At 43.9% G+C, this 23680-nt stretch overlaps 1 protein-coding gene across 2 annotated transcripts in view; it reads left to right on the top strand.

Annotated features, from left to right (window-relative positions):
* LOC106592285 (gamma-aminobutyric acid receptor subunit beta-2) overlaps positions 1–22848 on the top strand; it is a 110256-nt gene extending 87408 nt beyond the window's left edge. Inside the window, exons 6-10 of one of the 2 annotated variants that reach the window (XM_045717878.1) lie at positions 11635–11772; positions 12007–12159; positions 19001–19245; positions 19588–19728; positions 22364–22848. In XM_045717878.1, the coding sequence (XP_045573834.1) occupies positions 11635–11772; positions 12007–12159; positions 19001–19245; positions 19588–19728; positions 22364–22750 (1064 nt within the window). In that variant the 3' untranslated portion in view covers positions 22751–22848. The remainder of the gene's footprint in view (positions 1–11634; positions 11773–12006; positions 12160–19000; positions 19246–19587; positions 19729–22363) is intronic. The other variant, XM_045717879.1, reaches the window with a different exon arrangement.
* Positions 22849–23680: the final 832 nt, after the last annotated feature.

The following is a 23680-nucleotide window of genomic DNA, read 5'->3' as shown; positions in this document are numbered from 1 at the left end:
TGGCTACAGATCTCATCATGGTAGATGATAGTACTGTCTGGCTGGCTACAGATCTCATCATGTTAGATGGTAGTACTGTCTGGCTGGCTACAGATCTCATCATGGTAGATGGTAGTACTGTCTGGCTGGCTACAGATCTCATCATGGTAGATGGTAGTACTGTCTGGCTGGCTACAGATCTCATCATGTTAGATGGTAGTACTGTCTGACTGGCTGGCTACAGATCTCATCATGTTAGATGGTAGTACTGTCTGTCTGTCTGGCTACAGATCTCATCATGTTAGATGGTAGTACTGTCTGGCTGGTTACAGATCTCATCATGGTAGATGGTAGTACTGTCTGGCTGGCTACAGATCTCATCATGGTAGATGGTAGTACTGTCTGGCTGGCTACAGATCTCATCATGGTAGATGGTAGTACTGTCTGTCTGTCTGGCTACAGATCTCATCATGTTAGATGGTAGTACTGTCTGGCTGGTTACAGATCTCATCATGGTAGATGGTAGTACTGTCTGGCTGGCTACAGATCTCATCATGGTAGATGGTAGTACTGTCTGGCTGGCTACAGATCTCATCATGGTAGATGGTTGTACTGTCTGTCTGGCTACAGATCTCATCATGTTAGATGATAGTACTGTCTGGCTGGCTACAGATCTCATCATGGTAGATGGTAGTACTGTCTGACTGGCTGGCTACAGATCTCATCATGTTAGATGGTAGTACTGTCTGACTGGCTGGCTACATATCTCATCATGGTAGATGGTAGTACTGTCTGACTGGCTGGCTACAGATCTCAGCATGTTAGATGGTAGTACTGTCTGGCTGGTTACAGATCTCATCATGGTAGATGATAGTACTGTCTGCCTGGCTACAGATCTCATGGTAGATGATAGTACTGTCTGGCTGGCTACAGATCTCATCATGGTAGATGGTAGTACTGTCTGGCTGGCTACAGATCTCATCATGGTAGATGGTAGTACTGTCTGGCTGGCTACAGATCTCATCATGGTAGATGGTAGTACTGTCTGGCTGGCTACAGATCTCATCATGGTAGATGATAGTACTGTCTGGCTGGCTACAGATCTCATCATGGTAGATGGTAGTACTGTCTGGCTGGCTACAGATCTCATCATGTTAGATGGTAGTACTGTCTGGCTGGCTACAGATCTCATCATGTTAGATGGTAGTACTGTCTGACTGGCTGGCTACAGATCTCATCATGTTAGATGGTAGTACTGTCTGTCTGGCTACAGATCTCATCATGTTAGATGGTAGTACTGTCTGCCTGTCTGGCTACAGATCTCATCATGTTAGATGGTAGTACTGTCTGGCTGGCTACAGATCTCATGGTAGATGGTAGTACTGTCTGGCTGGCTACAGATCTCATCATGTTAGATGGTAGTACTGTCTGGCTGGCTACAGATCTCATCGTAGATGGTAGTACTGGCTGGCTGGCTACAGATCTCATCATGTTAGATGGTAATACTGTCTGGCTGGCTACAGATCTCATGGTAGATGGTAGTACTGTCTGGCTGGCTACAGATCTCATCATGTTAGATGGTAGTATATTCTGGCTGGCTACAGATCTCATCGTAGATGGTAGTACTGTCTGGCTGGCTACAGATCTCATCATGGTAGATGGTAGTACTGTCTGGCTGGCTACAGATCTCATATTAGATGGTATTACTGTCTGGCTGGCTACAGATCTCATGGTAGATGATAGTACTGTCTGCCTGGCTACAGATCTCATGGTAGATGATAGTACTGTCTGGCTGGCTACAGATCTCATCATGGTAGATGGTAGTACTGTCTGGCTGGCTACAGATCTCATCATGGTAGATGGTAGTACTGTCTGGCTGGCTACAGATCTCATCATGGTAGATGATAGTACTGTCTGCCTGGCTACAGATCTCATGGTAGATGATAGTACTGTCTGCCTGGCTGCAGATCTCATGGTAGATGATAGTACTGTCTGGCTGGCTACAGATCTCATCATGGTAGATGGTAGTAGTGTCTGACTGGCTACAGATCTCATCATGGTAGATGGTAGTACTGTCTGGCTAGTTACAGATCTCATCATGGTAGATGGTAGTAGTGTCTGTCTGGCTGGTTACAGATCTCATCATGTTAGATGGTAGTACTGTCTGGCTGGCTACAGATCTCATCATGTTAGATGGTAGTACTGTCTGGCTGGCTACAGATCTCATCATGTTAGATGGTAGTACTGTCTGACTGGCTGGCTACAGATCTCATCATGTTAGATGGTAGTACTGTCTGTCTGGCTACAGATCTCATCATGTTAGATGGTAGTACTGTCTGCCTGTCTGGCTACAGATCTCATCATGTTAGATGGTAGTACTGTCTGGCTGGTTACAGATCTCATCATGTTAGATGGTAGTACTGTCTGGCTGGCTACAGATCTCATGGTAGATGGTAGTACTGTCTGGCTGGCTACAGATCTCATCATGTTAGATGGTAGTACTGTCTGGCTGGCTACAGATCTCATCGTAGATGGTAGTACTGGCTGGCTGGCTACAGATCTCATCATGTTAGATGGTAATACTGTCTGGCTGGCTACAGATCTCATGGTAGATGGTAGTACTGTCTGGCTGGCTGGCTACAGATCTCATCATGTTAGATGGTAGTACTGTCTGGCTGGCTACAGATCTCATCGTAGATGGTAGTACTGTCTGGCTGGCTACAGATCTCATCATGGTAGATGGTAGTACTGTCTGGCTGGCTACAGATCTCATATTAGATGGTATTACTGTCTGGCTGGCTACAGATCTCATGGTAGATGGTAGTACTGTCTGGCTGGCTACAGATCTCATCATGGTAGATGGTAGTACTGTCTGCCTGGCTACAGATCTCATCATGGTAGATGGTAGTACTGTCTGGCTGGCTACAGATCTCATCATGGTAGATGATAGTACTGTCTGGCTGGCTACAGATCTCATCATGTTAGATGGTAGTACTGTCTGGCTGGCTACAGATCTCATCATGGTAGATGGTAGTACAGTCTGGCTGGCTACAGATCTCATCATGTTAGATGGTTGTACTGTCTGGCTGGCTGGCTACAGATCTCATCATGTTAGATGGTAGTACTGTCTGGCTGGCTACAGATCTCATCATGGTAGATGGTAGTACTGTCTGGCTGGCTACAGATCTCATCATGGTAGATGGTAGTACTGTCTGCCTGGCTACAGATCTCATCATGGTAGATGGTAGTACTGTCTGGCTGGCTACAGATCTCATCATGTTAGATGGTAGTACTGTCTGGCTGGCTACAGATCTCATCATGGTAGATGGTAGTACTGTCTGCCTGGCTACAGATCTCATCATGGTAGATGGTAGTACTGTCTGCCTGGCTACAGATCTCATCATGGTAGATGGTAGTACTGTCTGACTGGCTACAGATCTCATCATGGTAGATGGTAGTACTGTCTGGCTGGCTACAGATCTCATCATGTTAGATGGTAGTACTGTCTGGCTGGCTACAGATCTCATCATGGTAGATGGTAGTACTGTCTGTCTGGCTGGCTACAGATCTCATCATGGTAGATGGTAGTACTGTCTGGCTGGCTACAGATCTCATCATGGTAGATGGTAGTACTGTCTGCCTGGCTACAGATCTCATCATGGTAGATGGTAGTACTGTCTGGCTGGCTACAGATCTCATCATGTTAGATGATAGTACTGTCTGGCTGGCTACAGATCTCATGGTAGACGATAGTACTGTCTGGCTGGCTACAGATCTCATGGTAGATGATAGTACTGTCTGGCTGGCTACAGATCTCATGGTAGATGATAGTACTGTCTGGCTGGCTACAGATCTCATCATGGTAGATGGTAGTACTGTCTGGCTGGCTACAGATTTCATCATGGTAGATGGTAGTACTGTCTGGCTGGCTACAGATCTCATCATGGTAGATGGTAGTACTGTCTTGCTGGCTACAGATCTCATCATGGTAGATGGTAGTACTGTCTGGCTGGCTGGCTACAGATCTCATCATGGTAGATGGTAGTACTGTCTGGCTGGCTACAGATCTCATCATGGTAGATGGTAGTACTGTCTGTCTGGCTGGCTACAGATCTCATCATGGTAGATGGTAGTACTGTCTGTCTGGCTGGCTACAGATCTCATCATGGTAGATGGTAGTACTGTCTGGCTGGCTACAGATCTCATCATGGTAGATGGTAGTACTGTCTGTCTGGCTGGCTACAGATCTCATCATGGTAGATGGTAGTACTGTCTGGCTGGCTACAGATCTCATCATGGTAGATGGTAGTACTGTCTGGCTGGCTACAGATCTCATCATGTTAGATGATAGTACTGTCTGGCTGGTTACAGATTTCATCATGGTAGATGGTAGTACTGTCTGACTGGCTGGCTACAGATCTCATCATGGTAGATGGTAGTACTGTCTGGCTGGTTACAGATCTCATCATGTTAGATGGTAGTACTGTCTGGCTGGCTACAGATCTCATCATGTTAGATGGTAGTACTGTCTGGCTGGCTTGCTACAGATCTCATCATTTTAGATGGTAGTACTGTCTGCCTGGCTACAGATCTCATCATGGTAGATGGTAGTACTGTCTGCCTGGCTACAGATCTCATCATGGTAGATGGTAGTACTGTCTGGCTGGCTACAGATCTCATCATGTTAGATGGTAGTACTGTCTGACTGGCTACAGATCTCATCATGGTAGATGGTAGTACTGGCTGGCTGGCTACAGATCTCATCATGTTAGATGGTAGTACTGTCTGGCTGGTTACAGATCCCATGGTAGATGGTAGTACTGTCTGGCTGGCTACAGTCCAGTCACAACCACAGGCTTAGGTTCATTGTGTAATTATTGATATATTCCTCTACTACCCCCTTTGAAGACCTTATAAACACATACAAAACACACACAACTCTAGATTTTACACAAACACACAAATGCACATGCATTTTCTCTCTCTCTCTCTCTCTCTCTCTCTCTCTCTCTCTCTCTCACACACACACTCTCTCTCAAACTCTCTCTCTCATTCAAACTCTCTCTCTTTTTCAAACTCTCTCTCAAACTCTCTCACACTCTCTCTCAAACTGTCTCTCTCTTTCAAATTCTCTCTCTCTCTCAAACTCTCTCTCTCTCTCAAACTCTCTCTCTCTCTTTCAAACTCTCTCTCAAACTTTCTCTCTCTCTCTGTCTCTCTGCCTCTCTATCTCTCTCTCTCCCGGGACTCACATAACAACCACCTCTCTCCCTGGACGGACGGACCAGCCCAGTGATGTTATAGATTGACAGACGTCTGTCCCAGAAGGAGTAGTGTTCAAGACAGAGAACAATGGGCCAGAACTAATAGATCTGATTCAAACTGAGTAACCAGCCAGAGCCTTCTCTGCCCCCCCCCGCCTCAGGCTCTATCTGCCCTTTTCTGACCAGCTACACACACACGCACATACACACACATACACATGCAAGCACGCACACCAACACAGTAGTGGTGCGCAGGTCAGCTGTTTGGTCAACTGCACCCGCCCACAACCGGCCCACTATATATGATAAAGTGAAAATCCGAGGACCTCACCCGACCCTAACCCACTGATATAGAACATCTGAGGCCCTCACCCGACCCTAACCCGCTGATATAGAACATCTGAGGACCTCACCCAACCCTAACCCGCTAATATAGAACATCTGAGGCCCTCACCCGACCCTAACCCGCTAATATAGAACATCTGAGGCCCTCACCCAACCCTAACCCACTAATATAGAACATCTGAGGCCCGCACCCGACCCTAACCCGCTAATATAGAACATCTGAGGCCCGCACCCGACCCTAACCCACTAATATAGAACATCTGAGGCCCTCACCCGACCCTAACCCGCTAATATAGAACATCTGAGGCCCTCACCCGACCCTAACCCGCTAATATAGAACATCTGAGGCCCGCACCCGACCCTAACCCACTAATATAGAACATCTGAGGCCCTCACCCGACCCTAACCCGCTGATATAGAACATCTGAGGCCCTCACTCAACCCTAACCCACTGATATAGAACATCTGCTGTAGGCTACAGTCAGAGACGGCGTAAAGATCTTTTGACAGGGTGCAGCATTTTTTGTTGTTGCCTGGTTTAGATATGTTTCTGCTTATAATTTCGGACATTTTGGTGGAAGGCTATTTGTTAGTCAACTTGCCTATAATTAGATAGATGCAGCTTCTCTTGTCATTACATGTTGCCCTAGAGGAATAAATAAACTGCTGCTCACCAGAATAATGTTGATATAAATCGATAGAATGCTTCAATCTATTGACATCGGTAAAGGTTTCTCTGTCTTCTCTGCTTCTTTCGGGGCTGAAAGACGTTTAGGGACTGGGGGGAAAATGCAATAATACATTTATTTTTTTATTTTCAAATTACATGGAAAGCTGTGAAAACAACCCAACATGTTGCTGATAAGATTTCAGTTTGGCTTGGATGCATAGTATTTCAACCACATAAAATAATTATCAGCTTTTATTTTTTTTAAATGCATTTAACCTTTATTTAACTAGGCAAGTCACTTAAGGACAAATTCTTATTTACAATGATGGCCTACCCCGGACGACACTAGGCCAATTGTGCACCGCCCTATGAGATACTCCTAATCATGGCCGGATGTGATACAGCCTGGATTTGAACCAGGGACTGTAGCGACACCTCTTGCACTGAGATGCAGTGCCTTAGACCGCTGCACCATTCGGGAGCTGTTATGTTGCTGATAAAGATAGCACCTCTACAGACGGTCCCTAACTGCACGTTCACATTCTCTCAAGATGCTGAAAGCAAGAAATCATATTTCTCCACTCCTTGCTGTGTCAACATTTTGCATACATTTGGTGGATAATTTTACTGCAAGCAATGCTTAATTCTGCAGGAGTTAATATTAAGGCTACAGTTGAAGTCGGAAGTTTACATACACCTTAGCCAAATACATTAAACTCAGTTTTTCACAATTCCTGACATCAAATCAAAGTTTATTTGTCATGTGCGCTGAATACAACAGGTGTAGACCTTACAGTGAAATGCTTACTTACAGGCACTAACCAATAGTGCAAAAAAGGTATTAGGTGAACAATACAGTGAGGGGAAAAAGTATTTGATCCCCTGCTGATTTTGTACGTTTGCCCACTGACAAAGAAATTATCAGTCTATAATTTTAATGGTAGGTTTATTTGAACAGTGACAGACAGAATAACAACAAAAAAATCCAGAAAAACTCATGTCAAAAATGTTATAAATTGATTTGCATTTTAATGAGGGAAATAAGTATTTGACCCCCTCTCAATCAGAAAGATTTCTGGCTCCCAGGTGTCTTTTATACAGGTAACGAGCTGTATAAACTCCAATACATTGACTTTGTTGTCTTTAAGCCATTTTGCCACAACTTTGAAAGTGTGCTTGGGGTCATTGTCCATTTGGAAGACCCATTTGCGACCAAGCTTTATCTTCCTGACTGATGTCTTGAGATGTTGCTTCAATATATCCACATCATTTTCATCCTCATGATGCCATCTATTTTGTGAAGTTCACCAGTCCCTCCTGCAGCATAGCACCCCCACAATATGATGCTGCCACCCCTGTGCTTCACGGTTGGGATGGTGTTCTTCGGCTTGCAAGCCTCCCCCTTTTTCCTCCAAACATAACAATGGTCATTATGGCCAAACAGTTCTATTTTTGTTTCATCAGACCAGAGGACATTTCTTCAAGAAGTACGATCTTTGTCCCCATGTGCAGTTGCAAACCGTAGTCTGACTTTTTTATGGCGGTTTTGGAGCAGTGGCTTCTTCCTTGCTGAGCGGCCTTTCAGGTTATGTCGATATAGGAGTCGTTTTACTGTGGATATAGATCATTTTGTACCTGTTTCCTCCAGCGTCTTCACAAGGTCCTTTGCTGTTGTTCTGGGATTGATTTGCACTTTTCGGCACCAAAGTACATTCATTTCTAGGAGACATAATGCGTCTCCTTCCTGAGCGGTATGACGGCTGCGTGGTCCCATGGTGTTTATACTTGCATACTATTGTTTGTACAGATGAACGTGGTACCTTCAGGCGTTTGTAAATTGCTCCCAAGGATGAACCAGACTTGTGGAGGTCTACAATTTTTTTTCTGAGGTCTTGGCTGATTTCTTTTGATTTTCCCATGATGTCAAGCAAAGAGTCACTGAATTTGAAGGTAGGCCTTGAAATACATCCACAGGTACACCTCCAATTGACTCAAATGATGATCAGAAGCTTCTAAAGCCATGACATCATTTTCTGGAATTTTCCAAGCTGTTTTAAGGCACAGTCAACTTAGTGTATGTAAACTTCTGACCCACTGGAATTGTGATACAGTGAATTATAAGTGAAATAATCTGTCTGTAAACAATTGTTGGAAAAATTACGTGTCATGCACAAAGTAGATGTCCTAACCGACTTGCCAAAACTAAAGTTTGTTAACAAGACATTTGTGGAGTGGTTGAAAAACAAGTTTTAATGACTCCAACCTAAGTGTATGTAAACTTTCGACTTCAACTGTATATCACTCCAGTGTAAATTGCTAAATTGTAATTACTTCGCCACTATTGGCCTATTTATTGCCTTACCTCCTTACTTCATTTGCACACACTGTATACAGATTTTTCTATTGTGTTATTAACTGTACGTTTGTTTATTCCATGTGTAACTCTGTGTTGTTTTTGTAGCACTGCTTTGCTTCATCTTGGCCAGGTCGCAGTTGTAAATGAGAACTTGTTCTCAACTGACCTACCTGGTTAAATAAAGGTGAAAAAATAAATAAATAAAATAACAATTTGAGCTGTTCTTGACATTATATGGACTTGGTCTTTTGCCAAATAGGGCTATCTTCTGTATACTCCCTCTACCTTGTCACAACACAACTGATTGGCTCAAATGCATTAATAAGGAAAGAATTCCACAAATGTACTTTTAAGGAGGCACACCTGTTAATTGAAATGCATTCCAGGTGATTATCTCATGAAGCTGGTTGAGAGAATCCCAAGAGTGTTCAAAGCTGTCATCAAGGCAAAGGGTGGCTATTTGAAGTATCTCAAATAAAACATATATTTTGATTTGTTTAACACCTTAAACAAACATTTGTTTAACAGTTTTTTTTTCTACATGATTCCATATGTATTATTTCATCGTTTTGAAGTCTTCACTATTATTCTACAATGTAGAAAATAGTAAAAATAAAGAAAAATCCTTGAATGAGTAGGTGTGTTCTTAAACATTTGACCGGTAGTGTATCTGCTATCATCCTATTTTACCACTTCACCAAATCTTTTCCAAACATGACTTTTCTGGCCCTCCCTTGTCTTTATTTTCAACTCTCCATTTCACAGCTTTTCTCTTATTGAATTATGCTCTGACATTGTCTTTTTTGTCTCCGTGGTTCGACGTGAACCTTTTCTGCCCGATCCCAACAGCATTTGGTGATTGGAATGCAGGCTCATACAGTTTGGCCCTAAGTCTTCCACTTAGGTACCAATGCCATATAGCCTAAAATAATGAAAGAAAATTCTAAATGTAACCTATAGATATAAATTGCAGAAGAATGATACATTTATGGATTTTTTTCTCTTTATTCAACCCGCCTGCCACCCACCCGCCCTTCATCCACACAATATTTCATGACCCTAAATCCAGCATACACATCTACAAATGCACACACACATGGCCGACGAGCCGTCCTCCCCTCCCCAGCCTCATAGTCTCTTGGCTGGCCCTGTCCACACTCTGTTGATCGGAAGTCAACAACACATTAGAACCCGCAGCATGGTGGATGGGGATAGGCTAATTGGGGTGATACTGAGCTGTTCCATTAGTTCTGTGGATAAGCTGGAGAGACAGTTCCTACTGCATAGTAGTAGTGGCCTGTAGTTGGTGCTGCATGCTTTTACACAAGGATTAGCTACAGTACTATGTTTTTGGCTTGGGCTAGGTTGTAGTTTGATACTGGTAGTTTTTCTATTCTGTACCATTTGAGCCTTAACTGTCAGTGTAGGCATTACAAATCTCAATGATAGACACGCCAAAAACAATGACGAGCTACATTGGTGCCAGAAGTGGGATATGCTGTGTTTTGACAGTGGTATTGTTTCTATAGTATCTGGTTCTTCATCCAACCGTCACATATAGCATTAGATAACTCAATGACTGACTGGCCACACCATTACAATAACCAGCTATAGTGTCCTCTCACCACTCCTATCTATCCATCTGTCCTGGGTCAGAGCGAGGCACAGGGAGGAATTATGTCTTCATTTTTCAGAAAATCAAAGGCTGAGAGTTTAATTATTCATTGCGTCTAAATAGGTCACTGCCTCTTATTATGAGTGGCAAGCAGAGGAAGTAGTACTCAGAGAAGGAGAGTGGGAGAGAGATAGAGAGAGAGGGGTTAAACAGAGAAAGAGAGAGAGATAGAGAGAGAGGGGGATGAGAAAGAGGGCAAGAGATATGGAGAGAGAGAGAGGGGGGGTTGAGAGCAAGAGAGAGAGATATGGAGAGAGAGAGAGAGGCGTAGAAAGAGAGGGAGAGAGATATGGAGGGAGACAAAGAGAGAGGGAAAGAGAGGGGTTAAACAGAGAAAGAAAGTGAGAGAGAGAGCGAGAGAGAGAGTGGGGGGTTGAGAAAGAGGGCGAGAGATGGAGGGAGAGAGAGGGGGGGTTGAGAGCAAGAGAGAGAGATATGGAGAGAGGCGTAGAAAGAGAGGGAGAGAGATATGGAGGGAGACAAAGAGAGAGGGAAAGAGAGGGGAAATGCCTGCACCGCCTGCATGCTGCCTGTGTTATGTTGCTCTATATGACAAAGGGTGAGGCTAACTGAACAGAATGGTTATCACAATAGAATAGTTATCACAACAGAATGGTTATCACAACAGAATAGTTATCACAACAGAATGGTTATCACAATAGAATAGTTATCACAACAGAAGGGTTATCACAACAGAAGGATTATCACAACAGAAGGATTATCACAACAGAAGGATTATCACAACAGAAGACTTATCACAACAGAAGGATTATCACAACAGAAGACTTATCACAACAGAAGGGTTGTCACAACAGAAGGGTTATCACAACAGAAGGGTTATCACAACAGAAGGGTAATCACAACAGAAGGGTTATCACAACAGAAGGATTATCACAACAGAAGGATTATCACAACAGAAGGATTATCACAACAGAAGACTTATCACAACAGAAGGGTTATCACAACAGAAGGGTTATCACAACAGAAGGGTTATCACAACAGAAGGTGAACAGATGATCTACCCAGTTAGCGGACAGTTTTTGGTCCCCTGAAATGTCCTCTGTAATCTCCATCTCTAATTGTATGTATTATTAAACCTACCATTATGTTCTCTAGTAGCATTTGACAAACCAGAATATAAATAATTGATGTAAATAGTAAGCATTACAGGACCAAGAATAGAACCTTTGAGGAAAACCAGATGTCAACTCAACATGTGCGAGAGCCTCGTGTCCCCTGTCTTTTGACATTGACCGTAGCCATTTGATCATTGCTCCCATTTTGGCCCGCTAGGTTAGTTTGGTATGTATTCTAAGACTGTAGTACCTGTGTTTGTCCCCTGTAGATGGCTACACCACTGATGACATTGAGTTCTACTGGCGAGGTGGAGATGGAGCTGTGTCTGGGGTGGAGAGAATAGAGCTGCCTCAGTTCTCCATCGTGGACTACAAACTGGTCTCCAAGAACGTGGTCTTCTCTACAGGTACACAGCGGCGGCCATTTTGATACAGTATACCTATGTATATCTACGGTTATACTGTAGATTTTCAGGGATTGATACACAGATATTCTGTATATTACCTTTCTATGCTTTAGAGTTCTTATTCCCTCCACTTCAGGTCGTTATTGTAAAATACTATGTATTCTCAATGGTTTACCTGGTTAAATAAAGTCAAATAAAAAATAAATAAAGTTCTGTCTATATTCCTCCATGCAGGTTCCTATCCCCGCCTGTCTCTGAGCTTCAAGCTAAAGAGGAACATCGGTTACTTTATCCTCCAGACCTACATGCCCTCTATCCTGATCACCATCCTGTCTTGGGTCTCCTTCTGGATCAACTATGATGCCTCCGCTGCCAGAGTGGCCCTGGGTAAGATTGCCCAACGATCGATCAATAAAGCCATCGAGATTCATCAGTCAGTCAGTCAATCAATCAATCAAATTAAACTTATACAGTATAGCCATGTTTACAAACATTGGTGTCATAGTGTTCGCATTGTTTTGAAATGTCATGTAAAATATGCATTGTTGTTCATGGGTGACATATAAAAGAAAGAAATGGAGCATTAATATTCTGCCCTAAACCAGATACGATAGTAATTACATATATTCCTTGCACCTTGATCGTATTGCTATCTAATGACAATTATATTAGTACTGTGAATGATTTGTGAAACCAGGGTTATTGGCCAGGATAAGGTCCTAATGAGCGCCTCAGTCCACTGACCTGTGTCAAGTGATTGTCAGGTGATTGTCAGGTGATTGTCAGGTGATTGTCAGGTGGAACTGGATCCTGTTTGATGTTTTTCTGATGAGCTTTTCTCTTATGCTGTGTGATTGGCTGGCTGGCTGGTTGGTTGGCTGGCTGGCTGGTTGGCTGGCTGGCTGGCTGTATGGTTGGCTGGCTGGCTGGTTGGTTGGCTGGCTGGCTGGCTGGTTGGTTGGCTGGCTGGCTGGTTGGTTGGCTGGCTGGTTGATTGGCTGGCTGGCTGGCTGGCTGGCTGGCTGGCTGGTTGATTGGCTGGCTGGCTGGCTGGCTGGCTGGCTGGTTGGTTGGTTGGCTGGCTGGTTGATTGGTTGGTTGGCTGGCTGGTTGATTGGCTGGCTGGCTGGCTGGCTGGCTGGCTGGTTGATTGGCTGGCTGGCTGGCTGGCTGGCTGGTTGGTTGGCTGGCTGGTTGATTGGCTGGCTGGCTGGTTGGCTTGCTCTGTCTGTCTGTCTTTCTGATGTGTAAACCATGATGCCTAAATATTCACCTGACTGGTTTATCTATCCCCGATGTCCAGATTTAAATAGCTGAATATATCCCTGATGTCCAGGTTTCATATAGCCCTGTCCTGAACATGAGTCCTGGCCTGAACATGAGCCCTGGGCTGAACATGAGCCCTGGCCTGAACATGAGCCCTGGCCTGAACATGAGCCCTGGGCTGAACATGAGCCCTGTCCTGAACATGAGCCCTGTCCTGAACATGAGCCCAGTCCTGAACATGAGCCCTGTCCTGAACATGAGCCCTGTCCTGAACATGAGTCCTGGCCTGAACATGAGCCCTGGCCTGAACATGAGCCCTGTCCTGAACATGAGCCCTGTCCTGAACATGAGCCCTGGGCTGAACATGAGCCCTGGGCTGAACATGAGCCCTGTCCTGAACATGAGCCCTGGCCTGAACATGAGCCCTGTCCTGAACATGAGCCCTGTCCTGAACATGAGCCCTGGGCTGAACATGAGCCCTGTCCTGAACATGAGCCCTGGCCTGAACATGAGCCCTGGCCTGAACATGAGCCCTGTCCTGAACATGAGCCCTGGCCTGAACATGAGCCCTGTCCTGAACATGAGCCCTGGGCTGAACATGAGCCCTGTCCTGAACATGAGCCCTGTCCTGAGCATGAGCCCTGTGTATTGTTAATTCTAGCTCTAGATGGTATCAGAGGCCATGGGGAAAGCAGCATGAACAGGCATAGTTAGCTGTGTGACTGCGTGGGCGATGGATGGCAGAGTTACTATAATACCTATGAATCTGACCAAATGCAGATTATATAACGCAGAAATCTAACATATCAAACACAATGGGTATATAACGCAGAAATCTAACATATCGAACACAATGGGTATATAACGCAGAAATCGAACATATCAAACACAATGGGTATATAACGCAGAAATCTAACGTATCGAACACAATGGGTGTATTGGGTCTAATAACACAGATGACTAATGTATCAAACACAATGGGTGTATTGGGCCTAAAAACACAGGTGAATTGGGCCTAAAAACACAGGTGAATCGTGCTGTGACTAATACCAGGGCTGCATCCCAAATGACACCCTATTCCCTATATAGTGCACTACCCATAGGGCTCTGGTAAAAAAAAGTAGTGCACTACTGTATGTAGGAAGTAAGGTGTTAAAGGGGGTAACACACTGGGCTGCTTCTTATGTCTACGGAGGAGATGTCTGCTGTTTTACGGGCTCCTAACCAATTGTGCTATTGTGTGTGTTTTTTCGCGTTATTTGTAACTTATTTTGTACATATTGTTTTTCTGCCACCGTCTCTTATGACCGAAAAGAGCTTCTGGATATCAGGACAGCCATTACTCACCTCGTACTGGACAAAACATTTTCTTTAACGAGTCAAGGATTTACTTCAGAAACCAGACAAGGCCCGAATCCCCGTCATTCGCATGAAGAAGAGACAGAGATATCGGGGACGTAGGTCGGGGTGCCTTTGTAAGGATCCAACGACGAGTGAGTAATCCCCCTCTACCAACAGTCCTATTATCCAACGTGCAATCATTGGATAACAAAATGGATGAGCTCCTATCAAGACTATCCTACCAATGGGACATAAAAACGGTGATATTTTATGTTTCACTGAGTCGTGGCTGAATGACTACATGGATAACATACAGCTGGCTGGGTTTTTGCTCAATCGGCAAGACAGTACAGCTGCCTCCGGTAAGATAAGGGGTGTTGGTCTGTGTCTATTTGTAAATAACAGCTGGTGCAAGAAATCTAATATTAAGGAAGTCTCAAGGTTTTCCTCACCTGAGGTAAAGTATCTCATGATAAGCTGTAGACTACACTATTTACCAAGAGAGTTGAAATCTATATTTTTCATAGCTATGAAATTTACCACCACAACCAATGCTGGCACTAAGACAACACTCAACGAGCTGTATAAGGCCATAAGCAAACAAGAAAATGCTCACTTAAATCCGTTTTGCCTAGTTTCTACTAGCATGTTAAATGTGCAACCAAAGGGGAAAAAAACTCTAAACCAACTTTACTCCACACACATAGACACGTACAAAGCTCTCCCTCACCCTCCATTTGGCAAATCTGACCATAAATCTATCCTCCAGATTCCTGATTACAAGCAAAAACTAAAGCAGGAAAAAAACAGTGACTCGGTCAATAAGGAAGTGGTCCGATGATGCAGATGCTAAGCTACAGGACTGTTTTGCTAGCACAGACTGGAACATGTTTCGGTATTTTTCCGATGGCATTGAGGAGTACACCACATCATTCACTGGCTTCATCAATAAGTGTGTCAATGATGTCATATCTCAACCAGAAGCCATGGATTACAGGCAACATCCACACTTAGCTTAAAGTTAGAGCTGCCGCTTTCAAGGAGCGGACTCAAACCCAGAAGGTTATAACAAATCCCGCTATACCCTCCGACGAACCATCAAACAGGCAAAGCGTCAATACAGGACTAAGATTGAATCCTACTACACCGGCTCCGACGCTCGTCGAATGAGGCAGGGCTTGCAAACTATTACGGACTACAAAGGGAAGCACAGCCTCGAGCTGCCCAGTGACACTAGCCTACCAGACGAGCTAAATGCCTTCTATGCTCGCTTCGAGGCAAGCAATACTGAAGCATGCATGAGAGCACCAGCTGTTCCGGACGACTGTGTGATCATGCTCTCCGTAGCCAATGTGAGTAAGACCTTTAAACAGGTCAACATTCACAAGGCCACGGGGCAGAAGGATTATCAGGACGTGTACTGTACTCTGATCATGCGCTGACCAACAGGCAAGTGTCTTCACTAACATTTTCAACCTGTCCCTGACCAAGTCTGTAATACCAACATGTTTCAAGCAGACCACCATAGTCCCTGTATCCAAGAACACTAAGGTAACCTGCCTAAATGATTACCGCCCCGTAGCACTCACGTCTGTAGTCATGAAGTGCTTTGAAAGGCTGGTAATGGCTCACATCAACAACATCCTCCCGGATACCCTAGACCCACTCCAATTTGCATACCGCCCCAACAGATCCACAGATGATGCAATCTCTATTGCACTCCACACTGCCCTTTCCCACCTGAACAAAAGGAACACCTATGTGAGAATGCTATTCATTGACTACAGCTCAGCGTTCAACACCATAGTGCCCTCAAAGCTCATCACTAAGGTAAGGACCCTTGGACTAAACACCTCCCTCTGCAACTGGATCCTGGTCTTCCTGACGGGCCACCCACAGGTGGTAAGGGTAGGTAACAACCCATTTGCCACACTAATCCTCAACATGGGGGCCCCTCAGAGGTGCGTGCTCAGCCCCCTCCTTTGCTCCCTGTTCACCCATGACTGCATGGCCAAGCATGACTCCAACACCATCATTAGGTTTGCCGATGACACAACAGTGGTAGGTTTGATCACCGACAACGATGAGACAGCCTATAGGGAGGAGGCCAGAGACCTGGCAGTGTGGTGCCAGGATAACAACCTCTCCCTCAACGTGATCAAGACAAAGGAGATGATTGTGGACTACAGAAAAAGGAGGATCGAGCACGCCCCCATTCTCATCGACGGGGATGTAGTGGAGCAGGTTGAGAGCTTCAAGTTCCTTGGTGTCCCCATCACCAACAAACTATCATGGTCCAAAAACACCAAGACAGTCATGAAGAGGGCACGGCAAAGCCTATTCCCCCTCAGGAAACTAAAAAGATTTGGCATGGGTCCTCAGATCCTCAAAAGGTCCTACAGCTGCACCATCGAGAGCATCCTGACTGGTTGCATCACCGCCTGGTATGGCAACTGCTCAGCCTCCGACCGCAAGGCACTACAGTGGGTAGTGCGTACGGCCCAGTACATCACTGGGGCCAAGCTTGCTGCCATCCTCTATACCAGGCGGTGTCAGAGGAAGGCCCCAAAAATTGCCAAAGACTCCAGCCACCCTAGCCTACTACCGCACAGTAAGTGATACCGAAGTGCCAAATCTAGGTCCAAAAGGCTTCTTTACAGCTTCTACCCCCAATCCATAAGACTCCTGAATATCTAATGAAATAGCTACCTGGACAATTTGCATTGTCCCCCCCGACCCCCGTTTTTACGCTGTTGCTACTCTCTGTTTATTATCTATGCATAGTCACTTTACCTCTAGCTACATGTACATATTACCTCAATTACCTCAACTAACCTGTACCCCCGCACATTGACTCTGTACCGGTACCCCCTGTATATAGCCTCGCTTCTGTTATTTTATTGTTGCTCCTTAATTATTTGTTATTTTAATTGTATTTTTTTACTTCACTTTATTTTAGTAAATACTTTCTTAACACTACTTTTTTTTAACTGCATTGTTGGTTAAGGGCTTGTAAGTAAGCATTTCACTGTGCGGTATACTGCACTTGTTGTATTCGGTGCATGTGACAAATAAAATGTTGATTTGATTTCATTTGATTCCTGAACCCTTTGGTTGGTCCCCTGGAATTTGGACAGAGACTCAACACTCACATACACATACACACGCACGCAAGCACACACATATGAACGCTTACACACACATACACTTACAGTACATGAATGAACACACACACACATACCCCCACACGTGTGCCCATACACAGCTAGGCAAAAGTTTCATGTAGATGTTGGGGAATGAGGAACCATCTGTCCGTATGGGTTCATTAGGTCTGGAGAATGAGGAACCATCTGTCCGTATGGGTTCATTAGGTCTGTAGAATGAGGAACCATCTGTCCGTATGGGTTCATTAGGTCTGTAGAATGAGGTACCATCTGTCCGTATGGGTTCATTAGGTCTGTAGAATGAGGAACCATCTGTCCGTATGGGTTCATTAAGTCTGTAGAATGAGGAACCATCTGTCCGTATGGGTTCATTAGATCTGTAGAATGAGGAACCATCTGTCCGTATGGGTTCATTAGGTCTGTAGAATGAGGAACAATCTGTCCGTATGAGTTCATTAGGTCTGTAGAATGAGGAACAATCTGTCCGTATGGGTTCATTAGGTCTGTAGAATGAGGAACCATCTGTCCGTATGGGTTCATTAGGTCTGTAGAATGAGGAACCATCTGTCCGTATGGGTTCATTAGGTCTGTAGAATGAGGAACCATCTGTCCGTATGGGTTCATTAGGTCTGTAGAATGAGGAACCATCTGTCCGTATGGGTTCATTAGGTCTGTAGAATGAGGAACCATCTGTCCGTATGGGTTCATTAGGTCTGTAGAATGAGGAACCATCTGTCCGTATGGGTTCATTAGGTCTGTAGAATGAGGAACCATCTGTCCGTATGGGTTCATTAGGTCTGTAGAATGAGGAACCATCTGTCCGTATGGGTTCATTAGGTCTGTAGAATGAGGTACCATCTGTCCGTATGGGTTCATTAGGTCTGGAGAATGAGGAACCATCTGTCCGTATGGGTTCATTAGGTCTGTAGAATGAGGAACCATCTGTCCGTATGAGTTCATTAGGTCTGGAGAATGAGGAACCATCTGTCCGTATGGGTTCATTAGGTCTGTAAGGGTGCCAAACTACTACACTACTATGGACTTGTTTACTACTCACATCCCTGTTGGCTGTTTCCCGACCCTGTACCAGGAGGACACAGGATTATTGTGGTCCTTTATCACATACAGAATCAGATATAAACTGTAGCTGATTTCATCTCCTTTGAAGACGCACACCTGACACCCATTTCAGGTTTAGGGTTTTTTGATTCGATTGAAAGCACAATCGAAAAACAATAATGAAAAACGGTTTATTTTCAGGGCTGCAGATGAGGACAGTAAACGTTGAAAACACTTGTTTGATAATTAGTCATCTTGCTTGTTTACGACTAAATTCTCTTTCCAATGATCTCCGGTGTTTTTTGATAACTATTATAAAGCTGATAGGCTCTGAATGACTTGTTTATGACATTATTTTGGTGAATGCTGTGATTGTAAAGGTAAAATGTGATCTCCAGGTATCACCACGGTGCTGACCATGACCACCATCAACACCCATCTGAGAGAGACTCTTCCTAAGATCCCCTACGTCAAGGCCATAGACATGTACCTGATGGGCTGCTTTGTGTTCGTCTTCCTGGCCCTGCTGGAGTACGCCTTCGTCAACTACATCTTCTTTGGACGGGGGCCCCAGAGGCAGAAGAGGGCCGCCGAGAAACTAGCCGTCGCCAACAACGAGAAACTCCGACCCGACCCCAATAAGGTAGGTGTCTCTGGATAGGAAGGGAGTAGGGACAGATGGTTCTAGAGAGGTTGTGTTGTTGGTGTAATGTGGTGTCGGATGCAGTAGGAGAACACAGGCTATTCTTTCTCTCAAGGTCAATGTGATGCTTCTGTGATCAACTGTTGACTTGATGTCCTTTACCAGGGTTCTCTCTGCACTAGGGCTCTACTACACCTCCATGTCCCATTGGTGTAGCCATGTGTATCTATCAACCACACTTCAATGAAAATACACCTTTATTAGTTAGACCAGGATTTGACAACATCTGACAGCAAGCTGCGATTTCTCCATGGTAACAGTGCTGATTTTGTATGCTTGCAGTGGATGGTGGGAAATGTAGTTCAGAGAGATGATGCTCTGTATGCCAGAATGAAACAGAGGGAAATTGACGCGTATGACACGATGTGGGATCCCATCTTTGTGGACGATGCCGCATTAGGACTAGGCGAGCAAAGAAATAAGGTACTGGAAGGTTTTGAAAGTCAAAACTTTAACAAATGTCATCAATCTGAATCAACACCCCCCTCCCCCGATCAGAGGAAAATACTGTAGTATTTTTGTGCATTTCTTTAATTTTATTCTATAGATTTTTAAAGGCAACTTTAATCATCACTTCCCACCATTGTGTTTTTTTCCCTTCTCTTGATTTGCTCTTCATGCATTTTCCTGACAAACACGTCATAGTAGTGGTTGAATAAATTACAGCATAGTTTGGATCTGCGTTCCAAATGGCACCATATTCTCTATTTAGTGCACTACTTTTGACCAGGGCCAATATAGGGAATAGGGTGCCATTTGGTACAGAGTCTACTTCTCAGTGAAGATATTATACACCTTTAATTGATGGGAAACCTATAAAATGGGGGGACAGGAAATGCTGCTTGTAATTACAAGCTATTCCAAAGCTAATGTTGGTATGACAGAAAAATGAACATCTGAGGTAAATTGATAACTCTCCCAAATAGCAAGTGAAGCAATTGAAAGGAAATGAGATGGTTAGTGGAATATTATCACTCAGCCTACTAACAGAGAAGAAAACTGACAAAAGATTATTTCTCATTCTGAGTTTGCCAACTGAGTGGCCTTGGAACAGAGTATAAACAACAGATATCATTGATTTTTTTTTCTTCTTTCAACTATTAAGTTGAACATCTTTTTTGATTTAGAGATGTTTTGTTTGATTCTGAAGTCAGGCTATGGATGAAGAAACTTCCGATCCACTTCCTCAGTCCTCACAACGTCTCTCCTAACCTAAACCTAACTTTGACCCCTGAACTTTCAACCTTAAGCTCTACTTCATCTTTGCAATATTTCCTTATTACTGTTTCTCTCAACCTTTATCCTCTCACATTTCTTCCTTTTGTTTACGTTGTTTGTTTACTCGGTTTGTCTTGTTCTGACTAGACAGAATGGTAACCACATGCTGGCTAAAATTATGAGATGCCAATGAAGATGATTTGTCCATGAGAATGATTTATATATATACACACACTACCGTTCAAAAGTTTGGGGTCACTTAGAAATGTCCTTGTTTTTGAAAGAAAATTTAAAAAAAATTGTCTGTTAAAATAACATCAAATTGATCAGAAATACAGTGTAGACATTGTTAATGTTGTTAATGACTATTGTAGCAGGAAACAGCTGATTTTTAATGGAATATTTACATAGGCGTACAGAGGCCCATTATCCGCAACCATCACTCCTGTGTTCCAATGGCACGTTGTGTTAGCTAATCCAAGTTTAGCATTTTAAAAGGCTAATTGATCATTACCAGTCTCAACACCAGTCTCAACGTCAACAGTGAAGAGGCGACTCTGGGATGCTGGCCTTCTAGGCAGAGCTCCTCTGTCCAGTGTCTGTGTTCTTTTGCCCATCTTTTATTTTTATTGGCCAGTCTGAGATATGGCTTTTTCTTTGCAACTCTGCCTAGAAGGCCAGCATCCCAGAGTCGTCTCTTCACTGTTGACGTTGAGACTGGTGTTGAGACTGGTAATGATCAATTAGCCTTTTAAAACGATAAACTTGGATTAGCATTGAAGCTGCCAGTTGAGGACTTGTGAGGCGTCTGTTTCTCAAACTAGACACTCTAATGCACTTGTCCTCTTGCTCCGTTGTGCACCGGGGCCTCCCACTCCTCTTTCTATTCTGGTTAGAGCCAGTTTGCGCTGTTCTGTGAAGGGAGTAGTACACAGCGTTGTACGATATCTTCAGTTTCTTGGCAATTTCTCGCATGGAATAGCCTTAATTTCTCAGAACAAGAATAGACTGATGAGTTTCAGAAGAAAGTTCTTTGTTTCTGGCCATTTTGAGCCTGTAATCGAACCCACAAATGCTGATGCTCCAGATACTCAACTAGTCTAAAGAAGGCCAGTTTTATTGCTTCTTTAATCAGGACAACAGTTTTCAGCTGTGCTAACATAATTGCAAAAGGGTTTTCTAATGATCAATTAGCCTTTTATAATGATAAACATGGATTAGCTAACACAACGTGCCATTGGAACACAGGAGTGATGGTTGCTGACAATGGGCCTCTGTACGCCTATGTAGATATTACATTCAAAATCATCCGTTTTCCAGCTATAATAGTCATTTACAACATTAACAATGTCTACACTGTATTTCTGATCAATTTGATGTTATTTTAATGGACAAAAAATGTGCTTTGCTTTAAAAATAAGGAAATTTCTATGTGACGCCAAACTTTTGAACGGTAGTATATATATATATATATAGTATATTTACAGGACTGCTAGTTTATACTTATGTGTAATGACTAGCTATTGACTTATAGAAATATAATCTATAATTAAATATTACATTTCATGGTAAATACATTCGCTACTGTAAGTCAAATGTGTCCTATTAGTACAACCACAGAACAGTATTTGATAAACCCCTCAATCATAAACTATGACAACAACTAATAACACATTACTAATAAAACGCACACATCATTATTTTTAATTAACAGTAAAGATAGACACCTTCAAAGTATTTTAAGTAAGCATAGATTATTTAAGAATAAGATCTGTAAACCTTGCCTCCATTCACTTCCTCTCACGGCCCCTCCTCTTCCTCCCCCCTCCTCGTATCACAGATGACCGCCTCCCTGACTGATGACAACATCCTGTTTGGTTCCCTGGAGATGAAGAACGAGATGGGGGGTGTTCCTCCTGAGCTGTCCAGGTCCCTGGGCCCTGGGGGTCTGGGTGACCCCCGCAACACCATGCTGGCCTACGACAGCTCCACGCTGCAGTACCGTAGGGCCGCCATGGCCCGCCAGAACTACGGCGGCGGACCACACAGCGCCCTGGAGCGCCACGCCACCCAGAAGAAGTCCCGCCTACGGAGACGGGCCTCGCAGCTCAAGGTCAACATCCCTGACCTGGCTGATGTGAACTCTATCGACAAGTGGTCCAGGATGATCTTCCCTACCGTGTTCTCCTTCTTCAACGTGATCTACTGGCTCTACTACGCTCACTAAGGAGAGATGGATGGAGGGATATCATGGAGACGAGAGAGAGAGAGAGAGAGAGAGAGAGACAGCGAGAGAGAGAGAGACAGCGAGAGAGAGAGAGAGAGAGAGAGAGAGAGAGAGACAGCGAGAGAGAGAGAGAGAGAGAGAGAGAGAGAGACAGAGAGAGACAGAGAGAGACAGAGAGAGAGAGACAGAGAGAGAGAGAGAGAGAGAGAGAGAGAGAGAGAGAGAGAGAGAGAGAGAGAACAGCGCACCTATTTTTTTTCTGATTCATTTTAAAGAAATGTATGAAATAAAAGAAAATAATTTTGTAAGGAAGGAGCGCTACACCCGAACACTTCTTCTACAGTCAGCTTCTATCTGCCATGACTTTTCTGATCTGGGAATAACCTCTAATGACTGACCGACACTTCAACAGGGGAGAGGAGAGATTTTAAAAAGACAGACAGACAGACATTGTGCCTGTTCCCGAAGAAATGTCAATATATCACTCTAATATTTGTCATTTGTAGCTTAACTCTCTGTGGATCAAATATTTATGCTTGTGTTTACTTTAAGGATTTGTTTTGTTTTAGTATGTGTGTTTCGTTCATAGCCGAGCTATCTGCATCCAGGAAAGCTTTTCTCGAGGATTTTAAATGGGGTTGATCTTTGATAGATTATTTTCCTATAGTTATTGTATATCAAAAACATCCTTTTAAAAAGCATGCTTCTGTTTCATTTCTGCTGCATCTCCATCTTTAACGATGGAGCACAAAGCATTTTGGTTTTTAAAACTAGTTAAGGTTATTTCTTCTGTGTAACAAGAAGTGTTGCAGGCGCCATTCCTGCAGCACTCTTTTCACACCCATAGCTTAGGCTGAGCTTGGGGTTTATTTGGGGACCAACAACAACGGGCTACTGTAAGTGAAAGTACCGCAGCTGGTCAATAGGGAG

The sequence above is a fragment of the Salmo salar genome, chromosome ssa05, assembly GCF_905237065.1.
Source record: "Salmo salar chromosome ssa05, Ssal_v3.1, whole genome shotgun sequence".
Classification (NCBI taxonomy): domain Eukaryota; kingdom Metazoa; phylum Chordata; class Actinopteri; order Salmoniformes; family Salmonidae; genus Salmo; species Salmo salar.
Note: the sequence above shows the minus strand (reverse complement) of the source record. Positions and strands in the feature narration are given on the sequence as shown.